The 24,351-nt window shown below is 48.3% G+C and overlaps 1 protein-coding gene across 1 annotated transcript in view; it reads left to right on the forward strand.

The window, feature by feature from the left end:
* Window positions 1–24,351, forward strand: part of LOC127574904 (potassium voltage-gated channel subfamily KQT member 5-like) — a 242,793-nt gene that overhangs the window by 191,223 nt on the left and 27,219 nt on the right. The window contains exons 4-6 of the mRNA XM_052024397.1: window positions 9,948–10,123; window positions 13,583–13,708; window positions 18,506–18,616. Of these exons, the coding sequence (XP_051880357.1) occupies window positions 9,948–10,123; window positions 13,583–13,708; window positions 18,506–18,616 (413 nt within the window). The remainder of the gene's footprint in view (window positions 1–9,947; window positions 10,124–13,582; window positions 13,709–18,505; window positions 18,617–24,351) is intronic.

The following is a 24,351-nucleotide window of genomic DNA, read 5'->3' on the forward strand; positions in this document are numbered from 1 at the left end:
AGGTGGTTGTTAAAGATCCTATAGCATTAGTTCAAAAGGAGTGCAAGTGGGCCTAACCAATATTCATCCCTCTTCAATCATCTCTCCAAGGAAGACGATCTAGTCATTATCACATTACTGTTTATGGGAGCTTGCTGTGCACATGTCAGTGGCTGTGTTTCCCGCATTACATTAGTGACCTCACTTCAAAAATACTCTATTGGTTGAAAAATGTTTTGGAACGTCAGGAAAGATGCTCTATAATTGCAAGTCTGACTTCCTTTTATGTAATTTATACAGTTTAACAAGCACGATCCCTCAAATATTGACCTTCAGTTTTAGAGCTCCCACTAACATTAACTTTGAAAAATAAATAGAACTGAGAAATAAACATCTCTGAGTATAATTTCCACAATTTTCAACTCGAATTTAACATTTTCTCTACTTCATCTGTTAATTCTTTTTGATCAAGTGCAGGTGAGAAGAGGTAGATAGTAGGCTTCACTTGGCACATCAGCTTCAATTGTGCTGAATGTGGAGGTTCAACTTGGAAATATCTCCTTGTCTAAACTTATCTTTCCATGGAAATATTGTCCATCATTCTGCTTGTTGAGCAGTCTCTGCCCTCAAGCAGGTGACCCCAGGTGACCCATCGTTCTGGTTGGCATTGGCTGGAGTGAGGGCAGACTCTGGTGGTGAGGTTCCGGAGATATAAATGTCCCAGTCTGCATGCAGTGAGCTGGTGTGAAAGTCCCACTCACCGCCCTACTTCAATACTGACACTCCCTCCCCCCATTTTTGTAAAATGGAACCATAGAAAGCATCCTATCTGGATGTATCACGGCTTGGTATGGCAACTGCTCTGCCCAGGAGCGCAAGAAACTGCAGAGAGTTGTATACACAGCTCAGCACATCACGGAAACCAGCCTCCCCTCCATGGACGCTGTCTACACTTCTCACTGCCTCAGTAAAACATCCAACATAATCAGACCCCACCCACCCCGGACATTCTCTCTTCTCCCCCCTCTCATTGGGCAGAAGATACAAAAGCCTGAAAGCACGTACCACCAGGCTCAAGGACAGCTTCTATCCTGCTCTTATAAGACCATTGAACGGTTCCCTAGAACAATAAGATGGACTCTAGACCTCACAATCTACCTCATAATGACCTTGCACCTTATTTTCTCCCTGCATTGCACTTTCTCTGTAAGCAGAATCAGAATCAGGTTTATTATCACTGACATATGTCGTGAAATTTGTTGTTTTGTGGCAGCAGTACAGCAATTTATTTATCTTTGTAACTTATAGAAATTTTTAAGACCACAAAAATAAATAAACAGTGCAAACGAGGAATAACTAGGCAGTGTTCATGGGCTCATGGACCGTTCAGCAATCTGATGGTGGAAGGAAAGAAGCTGTTGCTGAAATGTTGAGTGTGGGTCTTCAGGCTCCTGTACCTCCTCCCCAATGGTAATAACAAGAAGTGGGCATGTCCCGGATGGTCCTTAATGATGGATGCCGCCTTCTTGAGGCACCGCCTCTTGAAGATGTCCTCGATGGCAGGGAGGGTTGCACCTGTGATGGAGCTGGCTGAGACTACAGCCCTCTGCAGCCTCTTTTGATCCTGTGCATTGGAGCCTCCATACCAGGCGGTGATGCAACCAGTCAGAATGCTCTCCACTGTACATCTGTAGAAATTTGCAGGAGTCTTTGGTGACAGACCAAATCTCCTCAAACTCCTAATGAAGTAGAGCTGCGGGCATGCCTTCTTTGTGATTGCATCAATGTGTTGGGTCCAGGATAGATCCTCTGAAATGTTGACGCCCAGGAACTTGAAGCTAATCACCACGACCCCTCAGTGAGGACTGGTGTGTGTTCTCCCGACTTCCCCTTCCTGAAGTCTTCAATCAATTCCTTGGTCTTGCTGACATTGCGAGGTTGTTGTTGCGACACCACTCAACCAGCCGATCTATCTCACTCCTGTACACCTCCTGTAGCTGTGACACTTTATTCTGCATTCTGTTATTGTTTTACCCTGTACTACCTCAATGCACTGTGTAATGAATTGATTTGTACGAATGGTATGCAAGACAAGTTTTTCACTGTACCTCGGTATGTGTGACAATAATAAACCAACTCCAGTTCCAATTCCAATTCCGAAATGGATGCATATCTAACAGTGGACTAACAGGTATCAACACCTTGATATCTAAGTGTAGTCTTCCTTTAACAGCAAATTCAGCACATCGTTCTTCCCTAATGACTGATCCAGATACAAAGAAGAGCAAGCAACAACTTATCATTATTGTCGAGATCATTGCTGTTAGTCATGGGCATGTGCAGGGATTTAGATCTGACCACTTTTTGGTGAATTGGTTTATTATAGTCACATGTACCAAGGTACAGTGAAAAGCTTTGTTTTGCATGCCATCCACACAGATCATTTCATCACATCAGTACATCGAGGTAGTACTGGGGAAAAGCAATAACAGAATGCAGAATACAGTAAATGAGGGGGATATTAGGATAGGAGGGGCGCATTAAATACATGCAGTCCCTCAAGACGGCAATGCACTGTCAGCCGAGGATAATATAAACAGAAAATTCTGAAAATACTCAGTAGGTCAGGCAGCATCTGTGGCTACACAGGTAGACAGGGTGGTTAAGAAGGCTTATGGAATGCTTGCTTTCATTAATTGAGGTATTGAGTACAAGAGTCAAGAAGTTATGATGCATCTCTATGGAACTCCAGTTAGGCTGCATCTAGAGTGCTGTGTACAATTCTGGTCACCTCACTAAAGGAAGGATGTCGAGGCTTTATAGAGGGTGCAGAGGAGGTTTACTAGGATGCTGCCTGGATTAGAGGGCATGTGCTATCAGGAGAGGCTGGACAAACTTGGGCTCTTTTCTCTGGAGCAGTGGAGGCTGAGGGGTGATCTGTTGGAAGCGTATAAAATTATGAGGGGCATAGATAGGGTGGACAAGCAATATCTTTTTCCCATTATTGAGCAATCCAATACCAGAGGGCATACATTTAAGGTGGGAGAGGGTAGGTTCAGAACAGACATGAAGGGTAAGTTTTTTACTCAGAGAGTGGGGGATGCCTGGAATGTGTTGCCTGATAGGGTGGTGGAGGCAAATTCATTGTGGGCTTTTAAGAGGGGCTTGGATGGGCACATGAATGAGAGGAAAATGGAGGTATATGGGCATTCTGTAGGTAGGAGGGAATAGCTATGTCGGCACAACATTGTGGGCCGAAGGGCCTGTTCTGTGCTGTACTGTTCTATGTTCTAAGAGTATCCAGTAATATCTGAGCGGAACGTTGGTGGTCTGGCTCAAGATTAGGGTAAGCAGCTGTGGGTGAAGTGTATGAGATTTTGGGGTGGAGATTGCAGATGAACCCCCAGCTGGTGTGGAGAACGGGAGGTCCTTTGACAGGAGGAGTTCTGGGAAGATACAAGGGGAATCTTTTCCAAAATCACACAGACAGCACTTCCAAAATCGTTACTAGCTGCAGCAACGCAGGGGGTGATCAATGCCAGCCTTGCCCACAACCTGAGAATAAACAGTAAAACACACACAGGGACAGCTGGCTTATAGCCAGGGTGAGGGAAAAGAATGGTAATTATTTATAGTAAAAAGACACAAAGTGTGTTGGTAGCCTCTGATCCATCTCTCTCAAAGTGCAGATGCATCAGTTCCAAGCTGGCAGTGATTTAAAGCATGCTGCAATCTCTCTCTCCCAGGGGCTCTTGGTAGGGTGGAGCGAGACGCCACACGCATCAACTTTGCAGTAAAATTTGAGTAAGCGCTTTCTATTGGCAAGCTGCGTTGAAATATAACCGAGCTCACTCCCCATAATGCACCTCATCCAATCCCGGCATCCTGAAACCCTCACCCTGAAACAGTTCTGTTCAACGTCGGAAAATGTGTCCGAACCACAAGTTTCTCCACAAGTAATCCAGCACAAATTGAACTTGTTTTCCAAAGTGAATTTTTTTCTCTCTTAAGTTTGCTCCCAAGCTCATTTGCATACTGCTGAAAGCCACATTTTGATATACATCTGTGGTAACCTCGTGCAGTTTTATTAATTCATATGCAAATGGTTTTTCCCACAAAATTGTCAGCGCTTTTAATCCAAGTGGCTAAATCTCAGCCAATGATTTACTTGCTTTTAACTAAATGAAAATTACCTTCAAGTAGTAGATATGACCATTTAGGTTTATTGGGCTAGAGCAGCCAAATTCAAAGTAAATTCAAAGATTAATAATAAAAGATTTTAAATGTGGTATCTACATCTGTGTGACTATTCCTTTCCCTCTTCTGAAGACTTTGAACATTTAAAGACTCCTTGGATGAAATGGTAAATAACTCACCAGTAGGGTAGGGCCAGTTTTCGAGATTTCCACCCCCAAGTGCAACGGTGTAATGGGTCAAGCATAAGCTTCTAATGTGCCAAATCGTAGATACCCCTGGCTGGCAGTGGGGTAGAGAACCATCAGCAACATTCTCCTTGGGGATAACTTTGCCTCCTTCTTATAGATTCATATAGTCATACAGCAGGGAAACAGGCCCTTCGGCCCAACTTGTCCATGCCGACCAAGGTGCCTACCTCAGCTAGTACCACTTAAAACATAGAACATAGAACAGTACAGCACAGAACAGGCCCTTCGGCCAACAATTTTGTGCCGACATAGCTAATCCTTTCTACCTGCAGATTGCCCATATCCCTCCATTTTCCTCTCATTCATGTGCCCATCCAAGCCCCTCTTAAAAGCCCCCAATTTGCCTGCGTTTGGCCCATATCCCTCTAAACCCTTCCTATCCATGAACCTGTCCAAGTGTCTTTTAAGCACTGTAATTGTACCTGCCTCTACCACTTCCTCTGGCAGCTCATTCCATACACCCACCACCCCATGTGAAAAACATGCCCCTCAGGTCTCTTTTAAATCTTTTCCCTTCTCACCTTAAACCTGTGCCCTCTAGTTTCAGATTCTCCTCCCCAAGGTAAAAGATTGTGACCATTCACCTCATCCACGCCCCTTATGATTTTATAAACCTCTATAAGTTCATCCCTCAGCTTCCTTCTCTCCAGAGAAAACAGTCCCAGCCTATCCATTCTCTCCTTATAACTCTAGCCCTCCAGTCCCGGCAATGTCCTTGTGAATCTTTTCTGTGCCCTCTCTAGCTTAATCACGTCCTTCCCTAGCACGGGAACCAGAACAGCACAGAGTACTCAAAGGGCAGTCTCACCAACGCCTTGTACAGCTGTAACATTACATCCCAGCTCTTGTAATCAGTGTCCCGACGGATAAAGGCAAGCTTGCCGTACACCTTCTTCACCACCCTGTCTAACTGTGTTGCCACTTTCAGGGACTCATACCCCTAGGTCTCTCTATTCTATCCTTCTACCCACTTTCCCAGTTGATTTAGATCTTATTGTAACCCTAGGCAACCTTCTTCACTGGCCACTACCACCAATTTTGGCATCATCTGTAAACTTACTAATCGGGCCACCTGCATTCTCATCCAAGTCATTCATATATACAGTATAAAAAAACAACAGGGGCACTGATCCCTGTGGCACACCACTGGTCACAGGCCTCCAATCTGAAAAGCAACCCTCCACTACAGCCCTCCGACTCGTACCACCAAGCCAATTCCAACTCACGCTGGATCCCATGTGATCCGACCTTCTGATAAGATAAGATCTCTTTATTAGTCATGTGTACATCGAAACACACAGTGAAATGCATCTTCTGCGTAGAGTGTTCTGGGGGCAGCCCGCAAGTGTCGCCACGCTTCCGGCGCCAACATAGCACGCCCACAACTTCCTAACCTGTACGTCTTTGGAATGTGGGAGGAAACCGGAGCATCCGGAGGAAACCCACGCAGACACGGGGAGAACGTACAAACTCCTTACAGACAGCGGCGGGAATTGAAGCCCGGTCGCTGGCGCTGTAATAGCATTACGCTAACTGCTACACTACCGTGCCACCCCCAAACGTGGGCTCTGCTGCCTCTGTCCTGATGTTCAACAGATGTTCTTCACCCCTGCTCACTCATGTACATTGGGTCCTGGTCCACCGACACTACGAATTTCTTGCTCCTGGTGTTTGAATCTGTTTAAGGCCTCACCTCTTTCCTTTCTTTAAGAGCTTCCCCCTGCTAGTTTTGACCACGTGCGCTGTTCCGACAGCTGAGGGAGAAGCTGTTGCTTGAAGAAGCCACTGAGCAAACCCACTCAGCAGTGGCCCCTTACAAACAGACCATTCGGCCCAATATGTCAATGCTATCCAGTTCAACATCATGCTGAATTCTCCTGTGGGGTAGGAACAATGACACCAAGAGTCTGTGAAACCAGAGAACTGACCACTGAACACAAGACACTGATAGCATCAGAAAAAGGCTTCTCACAGCATATCTCCCTTTCTCTTCCTGCTGTCCTGATATCAGCAGCAGGACATTCTCGCCAATAAATCATCTTCAGCCTGAAATTATGAAACAGCTGTTTTCCCTTCACTAACTTGAATGCTGATACACTCTTGCCACACAATGTGCCAAATTAAAAGATCAGTTCAAGCTCCTCTCAAAATTAAATGTTCCTCAGGGATTTAATTAGATCCAATTCATCACACCATTGTAAATAGTGAGAGTTTTTTCTTGAAACGTAGAAAACGAAAGCTGTACAGAACTGTCAGTTGATGAAATCTATTGTTAAATTCTAACGTGCTCCAAAGAATTAGGAGGGATTATGTTGGCTGGGGCCAGAGTAAAATCTGACTGTAATGTGGTTGGTGTGAACCAGCTGACAGAACGAATGGTTAGCATGCAGAGTCATAGTTTCGTACAGCACAGAAACAGGCCCTTCAGCCCATCAAGTCCATGCTGAACATTGTTACTACCCATATTAATCCCATTTGCCTGCATTAGGACTGCATCCTTCTACGCGCTGCTTATTCAAGTGCCTGTCTAAATGTCTCTCAAACTTTGTGACTATCTGCCTTCACCACCTCCTCCAGCACATTCCAGGTATCAACCACTCTCTGTGTAAAAAAACGTGCCCCTCAAATCCCTTTTAAATCTCCTCCTTCTCACCTGAATCCTGCAGCTTCTGGTTTGACAAGGCAAGCATCCCCACTACATTCAAGCCCTGGTGCTCCTGTTGGGAAATGTTGTTGTGCACCTCAGCTGAAGATGGAAATCAAGCTCAGCTGTGAAGCTTCTATGGTTGCTCAGCCTGACTGACAAATTCACTGACCAGTCCTACTGGAGGGTTTCGACCTGAAATGTCGACATTTCCTTTCCTCCCACAGGTGCCCCCATTACAGGAAGGATGTGGAGGCTTTGGAGAGGGTGTAGAAGAGGTTTACCAGGACGCTGCCATGTGCTATAAGGAGAGGTTGGACAAGCTTGGGTTGTTTTCTCTGGAGCAGCGGAGGCTGAAGGGAGACCTAATAGAGGTTTATAAGATTATGAGAGGCATAGATAGAGTAGACAGCCGGTATCTTTTTCCCAGGGTTGAAATGTCGGGCATGCATTTAAGGTGAGAGGGGGTAAGTTCAAAGGAGATGTGCAGGGCAGGTGTTTTACACAGAGAGCGGTGGGTGCCTGGAATGCGCTGCCAGGGGTGGTGGTGGAGGAAGATATGATAAAGACATTCAAGAGGCTCTTAGATGGGCACAAGAATGTGCAGAGAATGGAGGGATGTGGACATTGTGTAGGCAGAAGGGATTAGTTTTGTTTGGCATTTAATTACTAGTTTAATTTGTTCAGCACAACATTGTGGGCCGAAGGGCCTGTTCCTGTGCTGTACTGTTCTATGTTCCATGTTCTAGATGCTGTTCGACCCATTGAGTTCCTCCAGCAGATTGTTCGTTGACAAATTCACATTGACTGATCAGTTTCATGCATGCAGCAGAGGCTCCCTGAGCAAGATAATAAGCAAAAAACTTGAAGACACATCTTAAAGAGCTTCACAGAGCCATAATCAAAAAATCAGCACATCACAAGGAATTATTAGAAGTTGTGATCAGAAGATTGTTCAGAAAGATTGCAGAGTTATGGGCACCACAGTGTGGGAAATTCAAGGCAACAGGGAGGGGACTACGGAGACACACTAGTGTCGGGGATAAAAAGAAAGTTGAGGCAGTACACCCTGAAGGGCAAGAACCTTAAAAGTGTTGAAGAGCAGAAAGACCTTGGGGTGCAAGTCCATGACTCATTGAAAGTGGCTACACAGGTAGACAGGGTGGTTAAGAAGGGCTTATGGGCTGCTTGCATTTATTAATCGAGGTATTGAGTATAGGAGTCAAGAAGTCATGATGCATCTCTATAGAACTCTGGTTAGGCCGCATTTAGAGTATTGCATGCAATTCTGGTCACCTCACTAAAGGAAGGATGTGGAGGCTTTAGAGAGGGTGCAGAGGAGGTTTACCAGGATGCTGCCTGGATTAGAGGGCATGTGCTATCAGGAGAGGCCGGACAAACTTGGGCTCTTTCCTCTGGAGTGGTGGAGGCTGAGGGTTGATCTGTTGAAAGTGTATAAAATGATGAGGGGCATAGATAGGGTGGACAAGCAATATCTTTTTCCCATTATTGAGAGGGATGCATTTAAGGTGAGAGGGGGTAGGATCAGAACAGACGCGAGGGGTATGTTTTTGCAGAGAGAGTGGTGGATGCCTGGAATACGTTACCTGATAGGGTGGTGGAGGAAAATTCATTGGGGGCTCTTAAGAGGGGTTTGGATGGGCACATGAATGAGAGGATAATGGAGGGAAATGGGCATTCTGTAGGTAGGAGGGATTAGCTATGTTGGCACAACATTGTGGGCCGAAGGGCCTGTTCTGTGCTGTACTGTTCTATGTTCTATGAAATAGGACAGGTTACGTTAGAATAAAGGAGGGTAAAAGGTTGATTTAACAGCAATATTAAACATTAGGAAGGAACGGGGAAGGTTATTTATGGTTGTTGAGAGGTCATAGAGGTAAGGTTCAATGTATGAGAATGAAGGTAGAGAGCCGGAGAAACACAGAGAGGACTAGGAGAGGCAGATGATACCTCTGTTGTCAACAACAATGATGAGATGGAGTACAGGAGAGAGATCACGAACCTTGTGTCATGGTGTCAGAACAACAACCTTGCCCTTAACATCAGCAAGATGAAAGAGCTGGTTGTTGATCGATAGAAACGAAGGAGTGAAAACAACGTGTCCTCAGCAACAGAGCTGCTGTAGAGCTGGTCAACAGCTTCAAGTACCTTGGCATCTATATCACCAGCAACCTCTTCTGGTCCCGCCACAGTCATGCACAAGAAAGCGCATCAGCATATGTACTTTCTTCAGCATCTGAGAAGATTCAGTTTGTCCATGAGGATTCTCTCGAACTTCTACAGGTGTGCTGTAGGAAGTATCCTGACGGGTTGCATCCCAGCCTGGGACGGCAACTGCTCTGGACTGACAGAACCTGCGGAGAGCGGTAAACACTGCCCAGTCCGTCACAGGCTCCGCACTTCCTTCCATCCAGTCCACCTACACCCTGTGCGTTGCTTCAGGAAGGCTAACAGTATCGTCACGAATGCCTGCCACCCCTGGCCGTCCCCTTGCCTCTCTTCTACCTTCTGGGAGAAGATACAGGAACTTGAAAGCCCGGACAACCAGACTCAAGAACAGCTTCTTCCCCACTGCTGTCAGATTTCTGAACCAGTCACCTCTTTCACATCCCCTTCCCGGTGGTGCGGCCGTGTACTTGAACCCTGAATTCTACCCCTTCCATTCAGCATTTCTGGTTGCACTACCTCAGACTGCAGTGCAGCCTTCACACCATTCTGTTGTTTTGCTCTTGTTGTTGTATTTATTATTACCATGTACACTGTTTACTCTGTGAGCTTCATGCGAGCAAGGAATGTCATTGCATCCTAGTGTACGGGACAAAAAATTGACCTGAATCCGATGTCCTTGCCCTCTGCAGATATCATCGTACTGATCGCCTCCATTGCGGTCATTGCCGCCGGCACCCAGCAGAACATATTCGCCACTTCCGCCCTCCGAAGCCTCCGCTTCCTGCAGATTCTCCGCATGGTGCGTATGGACCGTCGAGGAGGCACTTGGAAGCTGCTGGGCTCCGTGGTTTATGCGCACAGTAAGGTGGGTGAGCGGGGAGGTCTGCCTGGCAGGCTCATCAACCACACCCATCCCATCTCGCAAACTGGGTCTGAGCGCACACTGATAAGCCAAGCACCTTTCCGAACCGACCCCCTCCCCTCGAGTCCCCTTCATTCCCGCTCCTGTTCTGAGACGGGAGGAGGGTTTGGGTTTGAAGGTCCCACCACTACACAGTGAACATTCCTGGCCAGGACTGCCTCCTTATGGGAATGGATGAGTAGGTAAGATCAGATAGGATTTCTTTATTAGTCACACATACATCGAAACGCACAGTGAAATGCATCTTTTTGCGTAGAGTGTTCTGGGGGCAGCCCGCAAGTGTCACCACACTTCCGGCGCCAACGTAGCACGCCCACAACTTCCTAACCCGTACGTCTTTGGAATGTGGGAGGAAACCGGAGCACCCGGAGGAAACCCACGCAGACACGGGCAGAACGTACAAACTCCTTACAGACAGCAGCCAGAATTGAACCCGGGTCGCTGGCGCTGTAAAGCATTATGCTAACCGCTACACTACCGTGCCCGCCTCTACACTACCGTACCGTGCGTTCCAAAACAGCTGCTCTTCATCGGGATCCTGAATGTACTGGGAGAGCAATGAGCTGCTTCACCTTGTCCAGAACAGCAGAACCTGAGGAAACAGTGTCTGCTTGAAGGGCAGCATGTGGGTGGAGGGGTGAGGGGAGGGAGGAGATAGGTCGTCAAGCTCGAAAGAAGTTTCTTCTGAGAGACGGTGGAAGGTGTTAGTACAGATGACAGAGAAAATACATTGGAGTCAGCGCTAATCTATTCCAACACAAATTAGATAACTCTCTTTTATAAAATATGATGTTGTGATCCACTGTTTTGTTTGCTTTATTCATTCGTGGAATGTGAGCATTGTTGACAAGGCCAACATTTAGTGCCCATCCTTATTGCTTTTGTACAGACGGGGCAGTTAGAAGTCAACCATATTGGTAAATTTGGAGTCACATATAGACCAGAGCAGGTAAGGATGGTAGATCTTCTCCCCTGAAAGACATTTGTGAGTTTTTACGACAATCCAGTTGCTTCGTAGTTATCATTGCTGATGCTAGCTTTTAATTCTAGATTTATTTATGAGCACATGAGCAAATTGATGCAATGTGTGTGAGTGTAATTGAAGACTCGGGGGAACAGCTGGTCTGGTACCTCTGGTTCCAAAGTCCACCCACCACAGGGGATTTTCCACACCTCATGTCCGGGTCTGTTGCCACGGATAGAGACTGATTCTTGGGATTAGTCAACAATCCACTATTCATGTATCAAGTGGCTCCCAGAATGGTAGAAGGAAAGCAGTTGCACCGTGTATATTTCCATCTGGAAATTCCTGAGGTCCTGTGAACCAACTTCCAGAATATAATATTTCCCATCCTATTCATTAACCAGTGAGTCACCAGGTCCCTTTTGCGCACCTGGGAATCGAACTCAGATAGCCCCTGAGAATCAAAGAGGAGACCATGGTGCCTCATTACCCGTGACTAATGGGAGCACGTGGCACTGCCCAGTGCTGGCCTCTATTGCTGAAAGTCTTAAATGGGAGTTACATTATAGTTACAGAGGGTACTGGAACTCGCTCTGATCCAGGAGATGATACAATAGGTGGGAAAGGAGTATTGGTATTGGTATTGGTATTGGTTTATTATTGTCACTTGTACCGAGGTACAGTGAAAAACTTGTCTTGCAAACCGATCGTACAGATCAATTCATTACACAGTGCGTTGAGGTAGTACAGGGTAAAACAATATAGAATGCAGAGTGAGGTGTCACAGCTGCAGAGAGAGTGCAGTGCAGGTAGACAATAAGGTGCAAGGCCATAACGAGGTAGATTGTGAGGTCAAGAGTCCATTTTATTGTACTAGGGAACTGTTCAATAGGCTTATAACAGTGGGATAGAAGCTGTCCTTGAGCCTGGTGGTACGTGCTTTTAGGCTTTTGTATCTTCTGCCCGATGGGAGAGGGGAGAAGAGAGAATGTCCAAGGTGGGTGGGGTCTTTGCTTTACCGAGACAGCCAGAAGTATAGACAGAGTCCATGGAGGGGAGGCTGGTTTCCGTGATGTGCTGAGCTGTGTCCACAACTCTCTGCAGTTTCTCGCGGTCCCATACTGCGCAGCCGCCCATACCAAGCCGTGATGCATCCAGATAGGGTGTTTTCTATGGTGCATCGATAAAAGTTGGTGAGTGTTAAAGGGGACATGCCAAATTTCTTTAGCCTCCTGAGGAAGTAGAGGTGCTGGTGAGCTTCTCTTGGCTGTGGCATCTACGTGGTTGGACCAGGACAGGCTATTGCTGATGTTCACTCCCAGGAACTTGAAGCTCTCAACCCTCTCGACCTCAGCACCGTTGATGTAGAAAGGTGCATGTACACCGCCCCCTTTCCTGAAGTCAATGACCAGCGCTTTTGTTTTGCTGACATTGAGGGAAAGGTTGCTGTCATGACACCATGTCACTACGCTCTCTATCTCCTTCCTGTACCCTGACTCATCGTTATTTGAGATACGGCCCACTACAGTGGTATCATATACAAACTTGTAGATGGAGTTAGAACAGAATCTGGCCACACAGTCATGAGTGTATAGGGAGTACAGTAGAGGGCTGAGGACGCAGCCTTGTGGGAAACCAGTGTTGAGAAGAATCGTGCCGGAGGTGTTGCTGCCTATCTGTACTGATGTTTAAATGTGGTGAGGGTTTCTGCTCTACCACCCTCCCAAGCAGAGAGTTCCAGACCCCTACACCTTCTGGGTGATCGGTTTTACCCTCATCTCCCCTCTAACCTTTCTCCTAGTTACTTTACATTTATACCCCCAGGGTTTTGACCTTTCTGCTATCGGGTAGTGAGTCCGTTCCATTAACCTAATAAAAGCCATGCCCCACCAACCACACCACTCAACTCACCAATCAAAAGCTTGAGAACACATACCACCAGGCTCAAGGACGGTTGTTATCCCACTGTTATCAGACTCTTGGTCACACCTCTTACATGATATAGATGCACTCTTGGCCTCACAACCTACCTCATCGTGGCCCTTGCACCTTGTCTGCCAGCACTGCACTTTCTCTGTAACTGTAACAATATATTCTGATTTTTTTTCCTTTTATACTACATCAATGTACTTACGTATGGAATGATCTGTCTGGATGGCATGCAAAACAAAAGCTTTTCACTGCATCTTAGTACATGTAACAATAATAAGCCAATTGCCAGTCCCATGCTCCCCGACTCACTCACTCTGTCAACCGGGACCTGTACCTAATATTCAGATCCTCCCCAACTCCCTCATATACCGAACACCACTGCAAGCTTTGTAGCCTCGCCTTGCAGCCTGATCCCTCTGCAGCCACTCCGTGCTGACTCCCAACCCCTGTGCCGTCGACAGACCCGAGAGGCGCTGACGCTGTGTTGTTCTGTTCCCCCGCTGCAGGAACTGATCACGGCGTGGTACATCGGCTTCCTGGTCCTCATCTTCTCCTCCTTCCTCGTCTACTTGGTGGAGAAGGATTCCAACGTGCAGTTTGCCACATACGCAGATGCTTTGTGGTGGGGCACAGTGAGTTCAACCTTCTACTGGGCTTTAGAAAGGGTTCTGACTGGACAGGGAAATGCACAGTAGTCGACCTCAAGTTCCAAAACCATCAACCCCGGCCCTTCCACATATGGGGGTCACTGGGACCAGTGATCGTCAGCACCTCACAAGCTCCGATCAGGATATATTCTCCCCACTCCCATCACCCTCTCACCCTCAGTTTACTCTCTCCTTCTTTACTCTCTCCCTTCTGTCCCTTCCCTTTATTCCCTCTCTCTTAATCTCTCCTCAGCCCTTCTCCTGCTCACTGTCTCCTCCTCAATCTCTCCCCTCACTCTCTCTCCCTCTCACTCTCTCCCTCTCCCTCTCTCTCCCTCTCCCTCTCTCTCCTTCTCACTCTCCCTCTCACTCTCCCCTCACTCTCTCCCCTCACTCTCTCCCCTCACTCTCTCCCCTCACTCTCCCTCTCACTCTCTCCCCTCACTCTCCCCTCACTCTCCCTCTCACTCTCTCTCCCTCACTCTCTCCCTCTCACTCTCTCCCTCTCCCTCTCTCTCCTTCTCACTCTCCCTCTCTCCCCTCACTCTCCCTCTCACTCTCCCCTCACTCTCTCCCCTCACTCTCTCCCCTCACTCTCTCCCCTCACTCTCCCCTCACTCTCTCCCCTCACTCCCCCTCTCACTCTCCCCTCACTCTCTCCCCTCACTCTCTCCCCTCACTCTCTCCACTCACTCTCCCATCACTCTCTCCCTTCACTCTCCCCTCACTCTCTCCTCTAACTCTCTCCCCTCACTCTCTCCCCTCACTCTCCCCTCACTCTCTCCCTCTCACTCTCTCCCTCTCACTCTCTCCCCTCACTCTCTCCCCTCACGCTCTCCCGCTCACTCTCTCCCCTCACTCTCTCCCCTCACTCTCTCCACTCACTCTCCTCTCACTCTCTCCCCTCACTCTCCCCTCACTCTCTCCCCTCACTCTCTCTCCCTCTCACTCTCTCTCTCTCACTCTCTCTCTCCCTCCCTCTCACTCTCTCCCTCTCACTCTCTCCCCTCACTCTCTCCCTCTCACTCTCTCCCCTCACTCTCTCCCCTCACTCTCTCCCCTCACTCTCCCCTCACTCTCTCCCCTCACTCTCTCCCCTCCCTCTCACTCTCTCCCCTCACTCTCTCCCCTCACTCTCCCCTCACTCTCTCCCCTCACTCTCTCCCCTCCCTCTCACTCTCTCCCCTCACTCTCTCCCCTCACTCTCTCCCCTCACTCTCTCCCCTCACTCTCCCCTCACTCTCTCCCCTCACTCTCTCCCCTCACTCTCTCCCCCACTCTCCCCTCACTCTCTCCCCTCACTCTCTCCCCTCACTCTCTCCCCTCACTCTCTCCCCCACTCTCCCCTCACTCTCTCCCCTCACTCTCTCCCCTCACTCTCCCTCTCACTCTCCCTCTCACTCTCTCCCCTCACTCTCTCCCCTCACTCTCTCCACTCACTCTCTCCCTCTCACTCTCTCCCTCTCACTCTCTCCCCCACTCTCCCTCTCACTCTCTCCCCTCACTCACTCTCTCCCCTCACTCTCCCTCTCACTCTCTCCCTCTCTCACTCTCTCCCTCACTCTCCCCTCACTCTCTCCCCTCACTCTCTCCCCTCACTCTCTCCCCTCACTCTCCCTCTCACTCTCTCCCTCTCTCACTCTCTCCCTCACTCTCCCCTCACTCTCTCCCCTCACTCTCTCCCCTCACTCTCTCCCCTCACTCTCCCTCTCACTCTCTCCCCTCACTCTCTCCACTCACTCTCTCCCTCTCACTCTCTCCCTCTCACTCTCTCCCTCCCTCTCCCTCTCACTCTCTCCCCTCACTCACTCTCTCCCCTCACTCTCCCTCTCACTCTCTCCCTCTCTCACTCTCTCCCTCACTCTCCCCTCACTCTCTCCCCTCACTCTCTCCCCTCACTCTCTCCCCCACTCTCCTTCTCACTCTCTCCCCTCACTCTCCCCTCACTCTCTCCCCTCACTCTCTCTCCCTCTCACTCTCTCCCCTCACTCTCTCCACTCACTCTCTCCCTCTCACTCTCTCCCTCTCACTCTCTCCCCTCACTCTCCCCTCACTCTCTCCCCTCACTCTCCCTCTCACTCTCTCCCTCTCTCACTCTCTCCCTCCCTCTCCCTTTCACTCTCTCCTCCTCACTCTCTCCCCTCACTCTCCCTCTCACTCTCTCCCCTCACTCTCCCCTCACTCTCTCCCCTCACTCTCCCTCTCACTCTCTCCCCTCACTCTCCCCTCACTCTCTCCCCTCACTCTCTCCCCTCACTCTCTCCCCTCACTCTCCCTCTCACTCTCTCCCCTCACTCTCTCCCCTCACTCTCTCCACTCACTCTCTCCCTCTCACTCTCTCCCTCTCACTCTCTCCCCCACTCTCCCTCTCACTCTCTCCCCTCACTCACTCTCTCCCCTCACTCTCCCTCTCACTCTCTCCCCTCACTCTCCCCTCACTCTCTCCCCTCACTCTCCCTCTCACTCTCTCCCTCTCTCACTCTCTCCCTCCCTCTCCCTCTCACTCTCTCCCTCTCACTCTCTCTCTCTCCCTCTCTCTCCTCCTCACTCTCTCCTCCTCACTCTCTCCCCTCACTCTCTCTCCCCTCACTCTCTTCCGTCTCATTTCCCCCTCCCTTCACCTTGCTCTTTCCCCTTCCTCTCTGCCTCCTTACGCTTTCCCTTTTACTCTGTCCGCTCTCACTCCTCACCCTCTCACTCCCCACCCTCTCACTCCTCACCCTCTCACTCCTCACCCTCTCACTCCCCACCCTCTCACTCCTCACCCTCTCACTCCCCACCCTCTCACTCCTCACCCTCTCACTCCCCACCCTCTCACTCCTCACCCTCTCACTCCCCACCCTCTCACTCCCCACCCTCTCACTCCTCACCCTCTCACTCCCCACCCTCTCACTCCTCACCCTCTCACTCCCCACCCTCTCACTCCTCACCCTCTCACTCCTCACCCTCTCACTCCCCACCCTCTCACTCCCCACCCTCTCACTCCTCACCCTCTCACTCCTCACCCTCTCACTCCCCACCCTCTCACTCCCCACCCTCTCACTCTTCACCCTCTCACTCCTCACTCACTCTCCTCTCAATCTTTCTCCTTCCCCCTTTCCTCACTCCACCCATTCTCTCCACCTTCATTCTTTCCCCAGTCACTCTCCTCCACTCACTCCCTCTCCTTCCTCGCTCCTCTACCCTCTCTGTTGCCCCTTTGCACTTTCACCCCTCACTCTCTCTCTCTCGCTCCCGCCATCTTTCTCTCTCCCCTCGCTCTCTCTCCTTTGCTCTTGTTCCCTTACTCGTCAGCCTCATTTACTTCCCTCCTTGTCTTGCCACTGGGACTCTCTACCCTCACCCGCTTTCCCTGTGACTCTCTCCTCACTCTGTGTCCATCACCCCCTCTCCACACTTGCTGCATCCAAAGGCCTTCCCTCTCTCCCCACCCTACTCTGTCTCCCACACACCCCATTTCCCCTCCCCAACCCCCACCCTACTCCCCGTCTCCCACCCTGATCCCCACCCTGCTCCCTGTCACCACCCCACCCGATCGCGTTCCCTGTCTCCACCCCCACCCTGCTCCCCGTCTCCCACCCTGATCCCCACCCTGCTCCCTGTCACCACCCCACCCGATCGCGTTCCCTGTCTCCACCCCCATCCTGCTCCCCGTCTCCCACCTGACCCTGTTCTCATAGAAAACTGTAGTGACAATTGATTTTGCATCATGTACGTTTGAAAGGAGAGACTTCCATTTGATACGACAGCACGTTGTGATATCGTCGGTACTGCCTCTATTTCAGAAAGGGAAGGGCTCACAACTCAATCTGAAACATGAATGACCCATCACACTTGTGATTCATTGTCCTTGTGAAATGGGACATGCAAAATGGAACAGCTTAGATGGGTGTCTTGGTCAGCATAGATCGTTGGGCCAAAGGGCCTGTTTCCGTGCTGTATGACTCTATGACTCCTGGAAGTCGAAACGTTGACAACCACTTCCCCTCCACAGATGCTGCCTGACACTCTGTTCCTCCAGCAGTTTAGTTTTTCGCTCTAGATTACTGCACCTGCAGTCTCGTGTGCCTACAAGTGCAAGTATCTGGTCTTGCAATAACATGCAACACACTGGAACTCCAGGCTAGACCTTATTCAGATCTCACACTGTCCATCCCCATTTCATTACCCCTGTCTGATATTCTTGAAACACAACTCTTCATCTTTGATCCTCCAATTTGATCCACCAGCCCTGGTCTGAAACTCCAAAGTTATCATTGCAAAGATAAGATAAGATATCGTTATTAGTCACATGTACATTGAAACACACAGTGAAATGCATCTTTCGCATAGAGCATTCTGGGGGGCAGTCCGCAAGTGTCGTCACACTTCCAGAGCCAACACAGCATGCCCACAACTTCCTAACCTGTACGTCTTTGGAATGTGGGAGGAAACCGGAGCACCTGGAGGAAACCCACACAGACACGGGGAGAACGTACAAACTCCTTACAGATAGTGGCCGGAATTGAACCCTGGTCGCTGGCACTGTAATAGCGTTACGCTAACCACTACACTACCAGGTTTGGTTGGTTGGCCAGCCAAACAGTTTACCGGGGCTCCTGTCGAGGTTTGGGGTGGCAGTGAAATGAATTGTGTTGTAACCCATGGTATGAGTGAGCTTGGCCCCAGAGAAGCCCCTCTCCCAGCTGAGGATGGCTGCCCATATGATCCAAGGCTAGTGGCGGTAGGTGGGACCATGTGTACTCACAGGCTCTAAGGTGCAATCCTTGCTTTTCCCTCTAGATTACGCTGACGACCATCGGTTACGGGGACAAGACTCCCACTACCTGGTTGGGAAGGCTGCTGTCGGCAGGATTTGCACTCCTCGGGATCTCCTTCTTTGCACTTCCTGCGGTAAATTACCTGTGAGGTCGAAACGAGCATGAGAGGACAGGTAGAATGAAACTGGAACATAGTCACTTCCGTCCAAGGTGCTGAAGTGACCCTGTTGCAGCATGAGCTGGAAACTTCTCTGCTGTGAGAAGAGTGATAGCCAATGAGCAGCTTTATTCAGCATTTAACCATGTGCTTTCCAGTCCTCCCAGAAGGAAATCCTGGTTGGAGGGATGAGCGTTGCAGTTTCCCAGATCATTCCAGGGATTAAAGGGTTAAATTATGTGGTGGTTGCGTGAACTTGGATTGTAGTCCCTTGAATACAGGATTGCTCTAACTGAGGAGTTAAGATGATCAGAGAACAGATACATGGGTAGGAAAGATTTGGGCTGAAAGTGGGAAAATGGGACTAGCTTAGATGGGAATCTTGGTCAGCATGGACTGGTTGGGCCGAAGGGCCTTTTTCTGTGCTGTATGTGTCTGTGACTCTATGAAGACAGGTACAGGTGGTAAGGATGTTGAGATAGCGCAGATTAGCGGGACATTGTCTTGAAGTTAGAAACAGAGCAATTAACAGTGACACTGCTTCACACGGGGAGAGTGGCGTAGGGAGACTGCTTCACACGGGGAGAGGGGCGGAAATAAACATAAAAGGCTGGAAACACTTCACAGGTCAGTCAGTGTATGGCAAGGTGAAACAAAGTTAGTTGTGGATCGGTAATATTTTGCCTGAGTTAGAGGGGATGGAACTCCCTCCCAGATAAGGGTATCAATGCTGGGATCATTTGGAGCTTTTAAGGTTGATAGATTCTTGGTAGACCAGACAATCAGGGATGTGGAAGAAGGCAAGTGACTGGACTTAAGAGACAGATCAGCTCTGATCGCATTTGCAGCAGAGACTCAGGGGGCTCTTTCTCCTACCAGCCTTCCTTGGGAAAGTTTGATGTTGAATTGAAACTGGGCTTTAAAGTGTTTCTTAAAATAAACCTGGCCCCAGATAATTACTGCAATTCTAATTGATCCAACTGCATCCTGCTAAAGTTCTGAAAGACAGTTTCTCCCTGCAGAGCAAGACACATCTTCACCCCTAATAGAAGACCTCATAGAAAGCCCCAAAGATGTTGTTAAGACTTTTAACCAGGATGGGGACCCACTGGTGCCCTGTTGACCCTGGGCACTGTGCTTCCAGGAAATTACAAATGGGAGTGACCTTGCACTGCAACAGACCAAGGACCGAGGTATCGCCACTCCACATCTCAAACTTCCTGCCTTACCACAATCCAGAAACGTGGCTGGGAATCCTAGAACACGAGCAACAATTATACAGTACCTTTAACACAATAAAAACACCCCAAGGTTCTTCACAAGAACCTAAGTCAGACAAAAGGTGAACGTGAGCGACATCAGGAGGTATAAGTCAGCTCCCCAAAAATTCAGAATCAGGTTTATTATCACTGTCTTATATGATGTGAAATCTGTCATTTTGTGGCAGTAGTATAGTGCAAATTACTACAAATTACAAAAATAGTGCAAAAAAAAGGAATAATGAGGTAGTGTTCAAGGGTATTGGTATTGGTATTGGTTTATTATTGTCACTTGTACCGAGGTACAGTGAAAAGCTTGTCTTGCATACTGATCATACAGGTCAATTCATTACACAGTGCAGTTACATTGAAGTTGAAAAGTGTAGAACGATCATAGTTGTAACTGCACTGTGTAATGAATTGACCTGTACGATCGGTTTGTAAGACAAGTTTTTCACTGTCCCTTGGTACAAGTGACAATAATAAACCAATACCAATAGTAAGGGTAATGAGTAGATCTGCAGAGAGCAGCTTGCAACGAGTCGCCACACTCCAGTGCCATCTTACATGTACTTTCATGAACCGTTCAGAAATCTGATGGTGGAGGGGAAGAAGCTGTTCCTGAATCATTGAGTGTGGGTCTTCAGGCTCCTGTACCTCCTCCCCGATGTCCCGGATGGTGACGGTCCTTAGTGATGGATAATTTGAACAGAGATTAGGAGGACTTTTGAAGAGGCAAGAGGGAGTGTAACTTAGGAAGGGAATTCCGGAGTCAGGGTTGTTGAAGACACAGTAGGCAGAATGTAGGGAACCCGGAGGGTTGTGATGTGGTCAGGACGGGGATTGGTGATGATGAGAAGGGAATTGAAAGCAAAAGTGAACAAGGAGAGGGTTGGAGTTAATGAACCAGTGTGATCTGGTTTGTACCTAAACCAACAGAGTGTTTTCTCAGAGCCTCTGTTTGCTACTTCACAACTAATCGGAAGATGATAATCCCCAACGGTAATCGTTGTAAGTCTTTAAAACTTACTGATGCATCTCTGCTTATTTAAATCAAAACGTTTGAAACTGGCACAGATTTTTAATGGAGATCATTTTTCCAGAGATCGTGTTAACATACCTCCTGACATGAACATGGGACACACTATGTCACATAAAGAAATATTTCTTGAAGGCTGAGAGAGATGGGATGTGATAAGATATCTTTATCAGTCACATGTACGTCGAAACACACAGTGAAATGCATCTTTTGCGTAGAGTGTTCTGGGGGCAGCCCACATGTGTCGACATGCTTCCAGCGCCAACACAGCATGCCCACAACTTCCTAACCTGTATGTCTTTGGAATGTGGGAGGAAACCGGAGCACCCGGAGGAAACCCACACAGACACGGGGAGAACGTACAAACTCCTTACAGACAGCGGCCGGAATTGAACCCCAGTCGCTGGCACTATAATAGCGTTACTCTAACAGCTACACCACCGTGCCTGCCCTTCTACACCGCCGTGCCTGCCCCTCTACACCACGTAAAGATCCCTCTTTGACGCGAGTTCTGTCAGATCCTCTGTCACTGCTCCCCATCTGTGACCTCTGCTGCTCCCCTGCTCTTTGACCTCACTCTGACCCAGACTGACTACCGCAGCCACGTGTCCCTCCTCTCCCAGGGATGGGGATGTATTTGGATGTGTTGTGGGAGTGGACTATCTGTTGTCTCAGTGAGGGGTAGAGTACTGTACAGTGTCAAAATGTCTACTGGCATTAAATATAGGAAGCAGCGAGATACAAAGGGCTGTCAAATACAGGGTTCCTAATCTGTTTGCAGCAGTCAGAGCTTCACACGCATGGGATAGTTGAGAGAACTTCAAGGTGGGAGTCACCCACGTCCACAACAGCTTGATTGGTAAGGGGGTTAAGGGTTACGGGCAGGAGAATGGGGTTGAAGAAAAAGAATCAGCCATAATTGAATGGTGGAAGCAGACTCGATGAGCCGAATGACCTAATTCTGCTCCTATATCTTATGGTCTTATTATGGTCTTGTCTCTCAGGAACTGTCCTGTGGAGAGTTTGTACCTTAGACCAGGCCAGGGAACCAGACATATTCCCAAAACTGCCCAGGGAATACCATACGACTTCTTGGAAAGTCAACCCAACTGATGTTTTAGGGAGTCATTCTGACTTTTACCACTTTCCATATATTCATCTAGGCTAGGAAATTTATTGGTCTACAACCCTGTACATCCAGCCAAGTCCTGAAAAATCTTAATTTGCTTTAAGTCACTGGCTGTAATCTACATTCAGTAAGCTATCTTAGAACATAGAACATTGCAGCACAGTGCAGGCGCTTCGGCCCACAATATTGTGCCAACATTTTATCCCACTCTAGGATCTATCTAACCCTTCCCTCCCACATAGTCCTCCATTTTCCTGTCATTCATTTGGCACTATTTATTTAGAACATAGAGACATAGAAAAACTACAGCACAGTTCAGGCCCTTCGTCCCACAAAGCTGTGCCGAACATGTCCCTACCCTAGAAATTACTAGGCTTACCCATAGCCCTCTATTTTTCTCAGCTCCATGTACCTATCCAACAGTCTCTTGAAAGACCCTATCGTATCCGCCTCCACCACTGTTGCCGGCAGCCCATTCCACACTCTCACCACTCTCTGAGTAAAAAACTTACCCCTGACATCTCCTCTATACCTACTCCCCAGCACCCTAAACCTATGTCCTCTTGTGGCCACCATTTCAGCCCTGAGGAAAAGCCTCTGACTATCTACCCGATCAATAGCTCTCATCATCTTATACACCACTATCAGGTCCCCCCTCATCCTTCGTCTCTCCAAGGAGAAAAGGCTGAGTTCCCTCAACTTGTTTTCATAAGGCATGCTCCGCATTCCAGGCAGCATCCTAGTAAATCTCCTCTGCACCCATTCTATGGCTTCCACATCCTTCCTGTAGTGAGGCGACCAGAACTGAGCACAGTACTCCAAGTGGGGTCTGACCAGGGTCCTATATAGCTGCAACAATACCTCTCAGCTCCTAAATTCAATTCCACGATTGATGAAGGATAATACACCATACGCCTTCTTAACCACAGAGTCAACCTGAGCAGCCACTTTGAGTGTCCTATGGACTCGGACCCCAAGATCCCTCTGACCCTCCACACTGCCAGGAGTCCTACCATCAAGACTATATTCTGCCATCATATTTGACCTACCAAAATGAACCACTTCACACTTACCTGGGTTGAACTGCATCTGCCACTTCTCAGCCCAACTCTGCATCCTATCTATGTCCCTCTGTAACCTCTGACAGCCCTCCAAACTATCCACAACACCCCCAACCTTCGTGTCATCCGCACACTTACTAACCCACCCCTCCACTTCCTCATCCAGGTCATTTATAAAAATCACAAAGAGTAAGGGTCCCAGTGCAGATCGTTCATTCATATTATTTTATCATTCATAGTTTTTCATGTCTTTGCACTGTACTGCTGCTGCAAAACAACAAACGTCACGTCATACAAGACAGTGATAATAAATCTGATTCTGATTGAAATAATCAATTTAACTTTCTTCTCCCTACTTCTCCGCCCTTCCTGCTGCATGACTCTACTATACATCAATGTTTTTTTCCCTGTTGATCTCTGCAGCCTTATTTGTGCCCCTGATAACTTTTTATCCTGGAGACATTTTCCTTTCTCTCACTTCACTTTTGCCCCTTCACCCATTTTGAGGTTTCTTTGTTTTGTTTAAACATATTTTCTTCGCTGTAAAGATTTTAATTCTGTCCCTCTTCCTTGACCTGGGGTACCGTTGAACAACAGGTGCCAACGAGTTCCTTTAATTGCCCCTTGTTAACCTTTGCATCTTTGCCTCAGTATTATTTTGTTCATTGATGGTGGCTTCAATACTTGCAAGGCGCTAGTCTGAGAGAGAGGAGCATCCAACATATTGGTAGCTTATACTTGTCCATTGCTCTGCAAAGGGGATCTTCCCTGGATTTCATAAAGATTATTTTGGTAAACTACTTACATCTCGCAGCATCTGACTACTTCCTAAAATTCACTCACTCATCACTTTCCATGTTATCATCATCATTTGGATGACACAGTGGTTCACCTAGAGAGTAGTTCCCTCACAGTTCCAGTGACTCAGGTTCAATCCTGACCCCCGGTGCTTTCTGTGTGGAGTTTGCACGTCCTCCTTGTGACTGTGTGTGTTACCCCTGGATGTACCATTTCCGCACACATGCTAAAGACGTTCAGGTTGGTAGGTTAATTGACCACTGTAAGTTGCCCCTGATGTGTAAGTGAGTGGTAGAATCTGGGGGGAAGCTGATGAGAATGTACAGAGAATTTTAAAAATGGGATCAGAACCAGAATCAGATTTATTATCACTATATGACATGAAATTTGTTGTTCTGCGGCAGCAGTACAGTGCAAAGGCATGA

This window comes from Pristis pectinata, chromosome 10, assembly GCF_009764475.1.
Source record: "Pristis pectinata isolate sPriPec2 chromosome 10, sPriPec2.1.pri, whole genome shotgun sequence".
In the NCBI taxonomy this organism is placed as follows: Eukaryota; Metazoa; Chordata; class Chondrichthyes; order Rhinopristiformes; family Pristidae; genus Pristis; species Pristis pectinata.